The 13,075-nt window shown below is 47.3% G+C and overlaps 1 protein-coding gene across 1 annotated transcript; it reads left to right on the top strand.

The window, feature by feature from the left end:
* Positions 1–3,257: 3,257 nt before the first annotated feature.
* Positions 3,258–12,023, top strand: RSL1D1 (ribosomal L1 domain containing 1). Its single transcript, XM_019468614.2, has 9 exons — positions 3,258–3,421; positions 4,144–4,283; positions 5,582–5,720; positions 6,373–6,521; positions 6,611–6,712; positions 7,841–7,934; positions 8,022–8,147; positions 10,558–10,854; positions 11,385–12,023. Exons 1-9 carry the CDS (start codon positions 3,323–3,325, stop codon positions 11,709–11,711), a joined length of 1,473 nt encoding a protein of 490 aa, XP_019324159.2. The 5' UTR covers positions 3,258–3,322; the 3' UTR covers positions 11,712–12,023.
* Positions 12,024–13,075: the final 1,052 nt, after the last annotated feature.

Below are 13,075 nucleotides of genomic sequence, written 5' to 3'. Positions count from 1 at the left end.
ATAGTTAAAACAAGGAAACAAAAACCTCGGAACTGACAAGTGTGCTGTTACTCAATTACTAATTTTTTATAAGACCGTATATATTTTTTTAAAGTAGGCTCCACACCCAACTGGGGGTTGGTCTCATGAACCAGAGATTAAGAGTGGCATGCTCTCCCGACTGAGCCAGCCAGGCACCCCATCAAGTACTATTTTTTATGATATGATCCTTCTGTTAAGGGTGCCTGGGTCGCTCAGTCAGTTGAGCATCTGACTCGATTTCAGCTCAGGTCCTGATCCCAGCGTCGTGGGATCAAGCTCCATGTTGGGCTCTGTGCTGAGCATGTATACTGCTGGGGATTCTGTCTCCCCTCTTCTGCCCCCTTCCCCCTCTCTTGCTCTAAGATAAAAAAAAAAATGAGGCAAGAACTTTTCCCCCTCTCACTGTGCACTGGGTCCCATTTAATGTTCGTTGCACATTTTCTTAACCCATCTTACCTTTGATCTCTTAAACGTTTCACTTCAGTGCCCAAATAAAGAAGCAGTAAAAGTAGTTCAAAGTTAATGATTTGAGTTTTAATTTTAAAGCATTTTTACGAAAAAAGTTTCTTTCTCTGGTTTAAGAATGAGGCTACTGATTATCTAAGTCTACTGGTAAAAGTTTAGCTAGAGAGGGAATGGGAAAAATTACATATTTAACCTATTTTGCATTCTTTATTGTGTGATTATATTTAGATTGAGATTTACTATGGTGATTTAACCCCTTTTAATTGAAGTAGTCAAGTCTTTCTTTACATTTATTTTTGAGGCAGAGAGAGACTGTATGAGCAGGGGAGGGGAGAGAGGGAGACACAGAATCTGAAGCAGGCTCCAGGCTGTAGGCTGTCAGCACAGAGCGCGACATGGGGCTCAAACCCACAAACTGCAAGATCATGACCTGAGCTGAAGTCAGATGCTTAACCGACTGAGCCACCTAGGTGCCCCGAAGTATTCAAGTATTTTGTGTTGGCTTGTAGATTTCACAAATTACTTACAATAAAAGCAATCTGTCCATTACCAAGCTTTGTTATTTCCCCGGGAAATACACTAAATTTTCGGAAAAAGAAATTTTTGAAAGAATTAGACTCTTAGGAGTTAATTACTATTTGTAAAGAAGGTCCAGCAGACAGAACTTATGTACAAGAGGAATTTTTTATTAAGGTAAAATGTGTATACAGTGGAATATATATAACTTTACAATGAGTTTGTCCAGTCTATACAATTATGTAGACACCCACATCAACACAGAGAACATTTCCATCACTGAAGTTCCTTTCAGCCCCCTTCCAGTTCGTTCCTCCTGCCAAGGGGGATCACTGTTCTGCCGTGTTAGTTTTGCCTGGTTTTGAACTCCACATAAATGGAAATCACGAGGCCCTCAACTGTCTTCTTAGAAGCAACATCATGTTTTAGAGATGAATCATGTTGTGTGTATCAGCAGTTTATTCCCTATTGCCGACCAACGTTTTATATTATGAATATCCCAGAATTTTTTATCCTTCCTTGAAAGGAGATTTAATTTTGTTTCCCAATTAAGATTCTGTCATGTTGGTTGCAAATACAGCCTTCTCTGAATTATCATTAGAAATGCAAATAAGTAAACCAGACAGAGAAGTTTCATCTTTTCTGTTTATCTGATTTTATTAAAGCTATTATCAAACACAGACAGACCATTTAGTATTCCTAAAAGGTGGTGAAATAACATGAGCTCCCTTCTGATCTCTCTGTCAATCTTTTAAAATGTTTATTTATTGTAGACCGAGCATAAGTGGAGGAGGGGCAGAGAAACAGGGAGGCACAAAATCTGAAGCAGGCTCTAGGCTCTGAGCTGTCAGTACAGAACCCGACTTCGGGCTAGAACTCACCAACCATGAGATCATGACCTGGGCCAAAGTCGGATGCTTAACGGACTGAGCCACCCAGGTGCCCCCGTGAATCATTTTTTAAATCACAATCCGGCAATTGAACAATCTTGTATGTATAGTTTTCTCCAAGGTACAGACAAGCCCTCAGCCTTGGAAATGCATTAGTTCCCTAACCTACCATTCTAGCCCCATCTCCCATCCCTCCCCTCTGCACAGCCCTTCTCCAGCCTCTTAATACCACCTGCAAACATCACTCTGCTCCTGTACCTGAATTCATGCCTTTCCTTTGGTCTAGAAATCTGGCTCGCAAACTTGAATTCAAACGACACATGTGACATCCCTAATGCTGCTCTCAGAATACCAGAAAACGCTGATACACGAGGCCTAACGTAACAACTCATAATACTGTGCTAAAACGAATTCCATCTTACACAACATTCTAGAATAGACAAATACGAGTGGGTATCAATGATTTAAGAACATTTCCTCTACAAGCTGATGACGGACAAAGTCACTATCAGGGACCAGCAGCAGAACATGCCTTCTTCCACCTTTGCAATATGGAAGGCGGGTTTTTTGGGAAGCAACAGACATGGAAAGCCCCCTACTCCCATTCTTTCATCTCTCAAAAATGCCCAAAGCTGGTTGCAAAAAGACTAAAACCATCCCGCACGTTCACCAAAACCTCCTAAATAAACTGTTTATTCACATGGGCAGTTTTTAAAAATGAGGCAGGGCATGAGGTAGCGGCACAGACAACCTCCAAGAAATAAGCATTCGGAGGGAAAGGCAACGTGCAGAACAAAGAATGGGTCTACGAGGCTACGATTTGTTTAAAAAAAAAAAAAAAGGATTAAGTTTAAACCCATCATCCATGAAGAAGAAAAAGAAACAGTCGTTTCTAGACGTGCCTAGGAACATCTCCGCAAGGCTCCAGAACAGGGAACAGCGGCCACCACTGGGGCTGCGGAGAGGCGGGGGACTCTACCTTCTGCGGCCGCGGGTGGTCCAGCCTGCACGCTTCCGCGTACCTGCGCTGACCTCCCGCCTTTCTGGGAGCCGAGGCCCAGGAGAGACCGGCGCTGGCTCACGACTCGCGCCCCCACCGCGCCGGCCTCCCAAGGGGCGGCGGCGGCGGGGCAGGTGGGCGGCGGGCCAGGCCTCCTCCCCCAGTTCCAGGCGCTCGCTCGAGTCGCTCGGTACGGAATGAGAGCCAGGTGTCACCGAGGCCGCTCCCGCGCTTGACGACGGAGACTCGGACGGCCGGCGCAGCCGCCAAACGTCGCGGGTGCGACATCCCCGGGCCTGACCCCGCGCTCCCGGACGTGACATCAGGGCCCGGTCCCGCCCCCCAACTTCCGGCTGCGGGCCTGGGCTCGCGCGTGCGCACAGGGAGCCCTGCCGGTACCGCGCGAGCGTCTGCACGAGGTGGGAACGAAATGGAGGGTTCGGCTTCCACCCCACCCTCCTTCTCAACCGCGGCCTCAGCCACCGCTCCAGAGACCCCTGCCTCCCTGGATCAGCTGGACCAAGGGCAGGTGAGTGGTCCCGTGGGGAGGGGGGCTGGGAGGCGGGGTGGCCACGGCCGTGCGAAACGCGGGGGGCCAGGCCGGGCCCCTGGCCCTCGCCGACGTCCCCGGAGCTTTGGGAAGAGGGTCGCCGTGTCGCGTCGCGCTCAGCCGGCCCGCTCCTCCTGCTCTCGGGGAGGCGCTCGCCGCCCCCAGCCCTGCGGCCTGGCCCTCCAGGTGGATGCAGGTACAGCCTGGGGTTCCGGCGTGAGATCCACCCGGCTCTGTTCCCCTCTCCTTTGACTTTGGCAGATCAGGTAATTTTGCAAGCCTCCGTGACCTTGGGTTTAAAGAAAGTGTCTCTGCTGGTCTCGGTCAGGTCCCTGGCATATAGTAATGGCCCCAGTATACGCTAGTTGCGTGTTGCCCTTTTCCTGGCATTGCCGCCTTCGCCATCCAGTTCCCGGGAAGCATGTTCCCACCTGGCGCGATAGTCGCCTTAACGTGTAAGAAAGAGGCTCTTTTCTGTAGACGGGTGCTGAGTGGATCCTTAGGTGGTTTCTGATGAGTCTGACATTCCTCTGATCCCAAATTGCAGGATCCTGATAGAGATGGTTATGGAGGTTGCCCATTAAAATAGAATTTGAGGAGGAAAAAAAAAAAAAAAAGGAAAAATAGACGCTAGGAGGGGGCAAATGCTAAATCATAAATCAGATTGCGAATGAATTTGTTCGTGTATCTCCACGTTGCAGATAAGAAAGGCAGTGGAAGCTCTGTTGGCACATTCCAAGTCCAGGAAAAACGCAAATGGATTGCTTCTGAATGAGAATGAAAATTTCTTTTTAATGGTGGTGTTATGGAAGATTCCAAGTAAAGAACTGAGGGTCAGATTGTAAGTTCTGATTTTCTGCCTTTGCCTGTTACTGGCTTGGTCGTTCTGCGTGTCTGTAACCATCGCCCTTTTGTTTCTAGTGGACATTTTGCAAATTCAAAATAAAAATATGAATTGAAATGTGTAATTGTGCCTTAAAAAAAAAAAGAATTCACACATGCTTAAATTGTCTAAAAATGTCACCAGTTTTCTGGGGATTGATGCACAGTTCTGTTGAATCTGAAACCTGGGTTTAGAATAAATTAATACAGCTTTTGTATTTGTATACATTCTGTTATCTTTCCATGTCATGTTAGTTTCAAGCTAAACTCCTGAGGTCCCCGACTGGCTCCTACATGCAGAGATGGTTACAGACTTGGCAGTGAGCTCCTTCTGGAAAACAAATCTATGGTGATCACACATTCTTCTTGGTCTAGGACTTTTAGGTCAGAGATCCCTTCTCTGCAGAGTTGCCAGACTTAGCAAATAAAAATAGAAGTAATTTTTTTGTATAAGTAGGTCCCATGTAATATTTGGGACATAATTATACTAAAATATATATATATATATATATATATATATATGTATATAACATGTCCTGTGTTCTCTCTGGCACCCCTGCCTCTGTTGGGTCCTTTTGTCTCCTGTCAAAAAAAAAAACATAAGTTTTCTGGTCCTTGTTGGTTTGTTCAGCCTTTTTTTTTTTTTTTTTTTTTTTTTTTTTTTTTTTAAAGTTTATTTCAGGGGAAGGGCAGAGAGGGAGAGAGAATCCCAAGCAGGCTCCCGTGCTGAGGTCGACAAGGGGCTCAATCTCACGAATCATGAAATCAGGACCTGAGCTGAGATCAAAAGTCAGTTGCTCAACCGACTGAGCCACCCAGGCGCCCCTTCTATTCAGCTCTTAAGGGTTTATGGAATCCAGGGTTTTCTGTAGGGTGAAGTTCTGAAGCAGAACTATCCTCATGAAACCAGGTTGTTCACATTTTAGAACACATGCATTTGTAGCATCGTATAAAATAATGATAACTGCGTGTGCGCTGTCTTGGGTATCTTTGATTATATGTTAAGTGTGGTTATATCTCAAATATTAATTGATATTTTGGATGCTGGGTATTTGTGATGATTTACTTGAATCTTAAATCTGTCCAGACTGCTGAAAACTAGATGTATTTTTAAATGTTCTTGGTAGAGTATTTGCTTAGACAGCATGAATGAAGTTTGTTGAAGTGACTGAATTTATTGTGTATTCTAGGAGTAGAAACATATATTTTGTCTGTCATAATGCTTTATCCCTCACTTCCTTCTCATGTATTTTGCAGGTCCTTGCCTCATGGTATTCGATCAGATTTAACAGATATTTGTTTACTTACCAAGGACGAACCCAATTTAACTCCTGAAAAGACAGAACGGTTTTACAAGAAGCTTTTGAACAAACATGGAATTAAAACCATTTCTCAGGTCAGGAGTGGTTAATATTTTCAGGGCAATGAAAAGATCTGATTCCCTCTTTTGACTGAAGTGCTAGATCGTATATTCCTGCACTACCTTATAATCTAGTATTTCTTTCCTAGGGATTTTAGTTTTTGTTTTTTTTAGTTTTTAAGGATTTTGTTCTTCAGCAATCTCTGTACCCAACGTGGGGCTTGAACCTATAACCCCGAGATCAGGAGTTGCCCGCTTCACTGACTGAGCCGGCCAGGTGCCCCTGGGAATTTAAGTTTTAATTTAATTTTTTCTTTTCGGTTCTCACTGGCTTTGGTAGGACGGCTTCATCTTCTCTGTGATGGATGAGCTGTTGAGGTTTCTTGACCCCAGAGCTCACAGGTACAGCAGCACCTTTATTATCTTGAAGGCTTCACAGAAGTCTTCTCCGTTAGGTCACTGTCGTGGCTTGTAGTCACCGGTGTCCTTTCTTGACGTGGGTCCCAGCCCATTTGTGCCTCCATCGGTGAGCCCAGCTCCCGGCACGTCGCGGGTTCTCGCCGCAGGTTTACTGAACTGTGTGGCTCTAGGACGATTTAAGATCCAGACCCAAGTTACCGCTTGAGTGTTTCTTCTTCTTGTTCAAGTCCCTAACTTTTGGGGTTTTTCCTCTTCCTTATGTTTCTAGATCATCCCTCTGCGAACTTTAAAGAAGGAATACAAACCCTATGAAGCCAAGCTTCGCCTGCTGGGCAGCTTTGACTTCTTCCTCACTGATGCGAGAATCCGACGGCTCCTGCCGTCCCACCTGGGGAGACACTTCTATCACAGAAAGAAGTAGGTTGCTTCGCAGTGGCCGCGTCTGAGCCCCGTGGACGTCATCCGTGTGCGTGCACTGTGCTCCAAGCGCCTGCCTGTCGTTACAGGGTTCCCGTTCCTGTAAACCTTCTGGCCAAGAATTTATCCAAGGAGATCAACACCTGTATAGGCGGGACTGTCTTGAACATCTCAAAAAGTGGTTCTTGCAGGTAGGGAAGAGGTGTTCGCGTGTGCCTGTTTAGTCTCCTGTTCATTCGGTAATAATTTTGTAAGCTGTTTCTTACGAGATCGTGTGAATGGAAACCAGATCCTTCTATTGAAACTAAAGTCCGTCCCTGCCAAGCATGTCATTCTCTGGAAGCAGCTGCCCCTTAGAGCTTTCCACAGTGATGCAAATGGTCTCTATCAGTGTTCTCTATATAGGACTGAGGGTATACAGAATATATAGAGAGAGAGAATCACAAGCAGGCCTCGCACTGACAGTACAGAGCCCAATACTGAGCTCATACTCCTGAACCGTGAGCTCATGAACTGAAATCCAGAGTCAGAGGCTTAACTGACTGAGCCACCCAGGCGCGCCCCCCCCCCCCCTTTTAAAAATGTTTATTTTTATTTTTAGAAGTATTTAGTTTTTGAGAGAGAGTGAGCGAGCGCCCATGCACACAAGCCGGGAAGGGTCAGACCGAGGGGGAGAGAGAATCCCAAGCAGCCTCTGCACTGTCAGTGCAGAGCCGGACATGGGGCTCGAACTCACGAACTGTGAGATCATGACCTGAGCCCAAGCCAAAAGTCAGACGCTTAACTGACTGAGCCACCCAGGTGACCTTAAAAAAACATTTGTTTATTCATTTTGAGAGCATGCCGGTGTGCGCACAAGCATGGGGCAGGGCAGAGAGAGAGCAAGAGAGAGAATCTAAAATCTGTTGAAACCCTAAAGATTATAATGTTTCTACCTTACATTTCTTTTTAGGATTGTGTATTTAGATTTCTCATATACCTGCCTGTGCTGCATTTTGAAAAACAAAAAATTTTTTTCATGTATTTTTCTAATGTTCATTTATTACTGAGAGAGTGAGAGAGAGAGCACACAAGCAGGGAGGGACAGAGAGAGGGAGAGGGGGGCGGGGGGAGGAATCCGAAGCAGGCTCCAGGCGCTGAGCTGTCAGCACACAGCCCGACACGGGGCCCGAACTCAAGGACTGTGAGATCATGACCTGAGTCCAAGTCGGACACTTAACCGACTGAGCCACCCAGGCTCCCCGAGAAACAAATCACTATTATTGCTCAAACAGCTTATTCTTAAAAACCTTCTTGTCTGCCGCCGTGTTACGTTTCAGTACCATCCGCGTTGGTCACACGGGAATGGAGGTCCAGCACATTGTCGATAACATCATCGCGGTCACGAAGAGGCTTTCCCAGAAGCTGCCAGAGGTGCGGTCTTAACAGGTGCAGCAGTCGCTGGTTCGCGCAGGAGAAACGGGACGTGGACCGACAGTGTCGTTCTTGTCTCTGTTGCAGAAGTGGGAGAGCGTGAAGCTCCTGTATGTGAAAACTGAGAGGTCTGCTTCGCTTCCCATCTTTTCCTCGTTTGTCAGCTGTCAGGGCGAAGCCAAAGGAGTTCGCACTCCTAGTCAGAAGAAGAAGGTGAGTCGAACTTGAAACACCAGGTGGGCTTCCTCGCAGGCGTGATCGTGGCCCAAGGAGAGCGGGTTCCGTTCCTGCCTGACCTTCCGCGGTTTCCAGGGCTCGTGCTTTTAGGTGCCTTGTTCCCCCTTTCCTCCGAGATCACTTCATGGTGGTGTGAATGAAGTATATTGAGGTATGATGTAAATATCTTGTGTTCGTTGATCATTTTGGTTTCCCTTGAGTGGGGTGAGTCAGCTCGGTAGGGGCCTGTGTAGCGGCAGGAGGAGCTGAAAGAAAACCAAAATCGAGCGTGTTAAGAACTTTCCCGTGGGCAGCATTGACGATTGCGTGAGGCTAACAGATACCCGTCAGTTTGGGTCTGTAGGCTTTTAGTGCTATCGGTAGAACGAGAGAAAATTATTTTGCTATTTTTGCTCTGTTTTGGACCAGTCTCCTAGTTTGGTGACGCCTTTTTTTTTTTTTTTTTAAATGTTTATTTATGTTAGAGACCGCGTGAGCGGTAGAGGGCAGAGAGAGAGGGAGACACGGAATCTGAAGCAGGCTCTGGGCTCTGAGCTGTCAGCACAGAGCCCGACGCGGGGCTCAAACTCAAACCATGAGATCATGACCTGAGCCAAAGTCAAATGCTTAACCAACTAAGCCACCCAGGCGCCCCCCACCTTTTTTTTTTTTTTTTTTTTTTTTTAGCCATGTTAATCATGTTCAGTGGGTTTTTAATTTTGGTCTTTTAATTACACCCCCCCCCCCCACCTCCCGCTTCTGGAAGTTGTATGTTTGTTCTTTTTCACACTGGCTTTACTTCTTTTAATTTCCTGTTACCTGTCAGTCCTCCTGTTCACCTTAATTGTTGGAACATTTTAAGCACAGTTGCTTCACTGTCTGGTCATTCGAGTAGTGGAGATCCTGGTGTCCCAGCCTGTTCTCTGTGCCCTCTGGTTCCTTGTGGACTCGGTCATCTTTGACCATGTCGCGGTCGTCGCATTGGAAAATGATTTGTAGAACTAATTTGAGGTGTAGGGTGAAGATCTTTCTCTAGAAGATTTCCATTTAAGTGTCTGGGCCTTGGCCTGGGACTTCCTGAAGGCAGATCAAAGGCTTGAGATTCCCTGAGTGATTCGGAGCAAACCATGCCGAGAATCTGCACTCCTCCACTTGTGTTCCTCTTCGCCCTGAGAGCATGACTCAGTGGGGTCCCAGCTTACTGGCGGGGGGGGGGGGGGGTCCTCCTAGGACCCCTGCCTGGTGTGGACACTGGAGTTTGATTTCTTTCCACCCACCCCACCCCCTGTTAAAACAAAAATTATTGATTAGCCAGTACTCACAGCAAAATTTGCTTCTGGACTCACTTACCCATGGGGTCCTTATTTTAGATGTCTCACAGGTAGTTGGTTCATTGATGCCTTTAAGAAAAAAAAAATTTTTTTTTAAGTATTTTATCCCACTTTTACTTGTTTTCATTGGGAGAATGACCCAAAATAAAAGACTGCCATTATCAGAAGCAGGACGCGTGAATTTTTTTGCCATCTGTCAGCACATTGATTTGAGGAGTTTGCAAAAATGTTGGAACTGTTGGCTAACATGGAATTTACACACTATTACAGGGGTCATTTAACAGTGGTCTGTGGTAAGGACAGTGGACCCCTGGTTCTATAAACTTCTTAATCTAACTGCTGCCCCAGTCTGAAGTAGGGAAAAATTATCAGTTTTTTTTCTTAAAACTGTTTTGAGTTGTAATTCACATCAGAATACTCTACAATTTAGGATAATTCTTTTTTTTTTTTTTCCTTTTTAGCTTTTTTTTTTTTTTTTTTAATTTTTATTTGAGAGAGAGAAAGAGTGTGTGTGTGTGTATGTGTGTGTGTGTGTGTGTGTGTGTGCGCGCGCTCACAGGCCGAGGAGGGACAGAGAGAGGGGAAGAGAGAGCGGGAGAGAGAAGGAGGGAGGGAGGGATGGAGAGGGAGAACGAACCTTAAGCACAGTCCGCACAAAGCACAGAGCCCAATGCAGGGTTTGATCCCACAACCCTGGGATCACAACCTGAGCCGAATTCAAGAGTTGGACACTGAACTGACTGAGCCACCCAGGCATCCCTAGGATAATTCTTAACTCACCTATAAATCAGATCACCTTGCAGAAGCTCTGACTGCACACCTCATTGCTTCCAGTCCCCATATGTAGTTCTGTGAGTCAGAGCCAAGTGCCATTGAGGTTCCAGTGCTGGTGTTGTGGTTTGTTTGCTTAGAGTTGCCACAGATCAAGGCACTTTCCAGAAGCTTATGAATAATGAGAATTGCAAGTTCTAAGTCTATGCCATTTATTGACCGACAAGTGTATTCCCTACTAAAGTTAGGCTTGGAGTTTGGTGTGGCTTTTTTGTTACTGGGTTTTTTGTTTGGTGTTTTGGTAGGAATTAAAGAAAAAAGAAAAACAAAAAGAGTATCGTGAAAAACAAAAGGAGAAGAAAAGAAGCAAAAGGCTTACGAAGCGGGCCAGAAAGGCCTCGTCGGCCCCGAAGAAAGAGGAGGCAGGCTCTGGAACTGGCGGTGCTCCGGTGAAGGACCCCGCACCCCCGAAGGAGGCCCGAGCGTGTGGGAAGAAAGAGAGCAGGCGAGTAAAAGCCCAGAATAAAGTGCAGGACGAATCCGAAGAGGAGCTCCCTCAACTGGTACCAATAGAGAGGACTCCAGCGAAAGAAAACGGAGAGGTATTTCTCTTGGTGCTAGTGGCCGATGGCTTCAGTGCCCCCGTATGTCAGGCAGGCCCCGCTGAGCCATGCGTGTAAGAGGCATTGCGAGGACGGGGGCATTGTTTCTCCCTAGTGTATTTCCAGCAGAATCTGTCGTAGCAAAGATCCCGAGGTGATAGATGAAACCTACCAGGTAGACCCAGAAGCCTGGGAGGGGCTTCCTTTGCCCTGTATTGGAGTGATGTGCAGTGAACACATTCCTCTGTGTATCTCGGATTCAGAGGAGGGGTGGTCATGTTAATAATTCTTGGACACACCGCCTGTGGTTTTCAAAAGCAGGCCGGGGCAGACATTTGGGCGGTGGTTCAGTTTCTGACAGTGAGTGCCGGATCACCACATGATTAATCTTTGGAAATGTACCGGGGCAAGGGCAAGCTTGGGTGCTGGGTCCTGCCTGGAAAACCTTTCAGACCTGGTGGAGACAGTCACTCTCGGAGTTCCATTGTCAGGGGCCGTTTTTCCCTGCACTTAACTCTTATTTTTCTTAGATGCAAAAACACGCCGCAGGAAAGAAGTCTCCGAAAAAGAGTCCCAGTCCCAGCACACCTCGTGGGAAGAAGAGAAAGGCCCTTCCCAGTTTCGAGACCCCGAAGGCTGCGGAGCCCAAGACCCCAGGTAGCAGCCCGGGCAAGAAGCCAAGAATCAAAGAAGAGGCGGGAAAAGAACAAAACTCTTCACTGGGCAAAAAAGACCCAAGACAGGTGACCAAAAAGCCAGGGGCCAAGTTCTTCACTACTCCTAGTAAGTCTGTGAAAAAAGCCCCCCACGCCCCCAAACAGTGGCCCAAAAAGTCCAGAGTGCCCCAGTCGACCTAAAAATCAGAGACTCAAGCAGAAGGAATCCTCCAGACTCCCTAAAGAGCTTTTTAAAAAATGCTTGGATCCCGCCCCTGCCCGGCGCAGTCTCCTCCAGGAGTGAGGCCCAGACTTACATACTTGTTAAAACCTCAGCAAGCAATTCTGACGGATGTTTGTGGGCGTGGGAAGGAGTAGTTGTGAAGGAGACCCATTTTTTAAGTTGCTTTTCCATGTGTTTCCTAATGTAACAGGGAAAATACAGTGCTTCTGTGTGGTTGCTTGTTATTAAAGTGTAACATTGGCTTCTGAGTAAACTCTTGGTGCTCCCTATCTTGTTGGTGTTCCTTGAATCCCTGCGATGTGACCCCTGTCCCCATCTGCTGTCACCGTGGGTTTTGCCTAGGCTCCCTTACCCTAGTTTGTGCGAACCTTCCCAGCCCTTGTCCGCCGGCAGGGTGGGGCTCGCTGCCTGGCACTCACCTGTGCAACTTACAAGAAGCCCTCGGCGGGTTTCGGAATCAAATAGTCGACGTTGGTGGTAGTCGGCCCGGGCCGGGGCCGCCGAGGGGGCGTGCACTTGATGAGACCGGTTAACAGGGAGCCGTTTTCAGAGGCGCGGAGTTGAATCCCGCCTGCTAGAGACCAGAAATCCTTCTAGCTTTGCCGTCTTCCTCCAGACCCTTCCTCGGCCTGTGTGGATTCGCTCGCGTGTGCCGACTCTAGGCTGGGAAGCTGGAGAGAGTGGCCCGTGGATTTGGGGTGACTCAGATATGTTCTGAGGCAGTCAGTGACTTTTCAGGTGCTTGGCGTTTCCCTCGATTTGAATCAGGGTCCCCATCCCTGGTGGTAAGCGACGGGTTCCCTGTCCTACCGGAAAGGCCGAAGTGAGGCACGCTTTCAGGGATCACGTGGCTCGGGAAGCAGTCAACTTGCCGACGGTCTTCCATCAAGTTAGAGGAGCGAGAGCTTTTGCTTTTCAGACGTTAACTTACAATCCTCAAATCCTCTCAAATAACACAACTTTGTAATTCCGCTGTCCTTGTAGGCGTTCAAGTACACATTTCACATAGAGGATTAGCACAATCGCTTTGAATTTTCAGCAGAAACGAGGTCCCACGGCAACAGGCCAGCCTTGTTTCATATCTTGAGACGTGAAGGTGAAGTCCTCTTTGGCGTGGGTCATCGCGTACACAGTGCTGCTCCTCTCCACGTGACCTGATGGGGGGAGGGGACAGCATTCGGTCTTTTACCCACCCTCCAACCAATAAGGATTCTGCGACACAAGTGATCTCTTTGGTCTGTGGCTTCCTCCTGATGGAAATGTGGGGCAGCTGCTTACCTTCCTGTCCTTTGTACATCAGGGGTCACTCGAGTTATGTTGG

The sequence above is a fragment of the Panthera pardus genome, unplaced genomic scaffold (assembly GCF_024362965.1).
Source record: "Panthera pardus isolate Hobbes unplaced genomic scaffold, ASM2436296v1 HiC_scaffold_5, whole genome shotgun sequence".
Lineage (NCBI taxonomy): Eukaryota > Metazoa > Chordata > Mammalia > Carnivora > Felidae > Panthera > Panthera pardus.
Note: the sequence above shows the minus strand (reverse complement) of the source record. Positions and strands in the feature narration are given on the sequence as shown.

Bases quoted from the DNA above. Each gene is read 5' to 3' on its own strand.
- RSL1D1 (XM_019468614.2), top strand. From the start codon at position 3,323: ATGGAGGGTTCGGCTTCCACCCCACCCTCCTTCTCAACCGCGGCCTCA. The intron at 6,713-7,840 runs GTAGGGAAGAGG...GTTACGTTTCAG, and splicing joins TCAAAAAGTGGTTCTTGCAG to TACCATCCGCGTTGGTCACA. The intron at 8,148-10,557 runs GTGAGTCGAACT...GTGTTTTGGTAG, and splicing joins CTCCTAGTCAGAAGAAGAAG to GAATTAAAGAAAAAAGAAAA.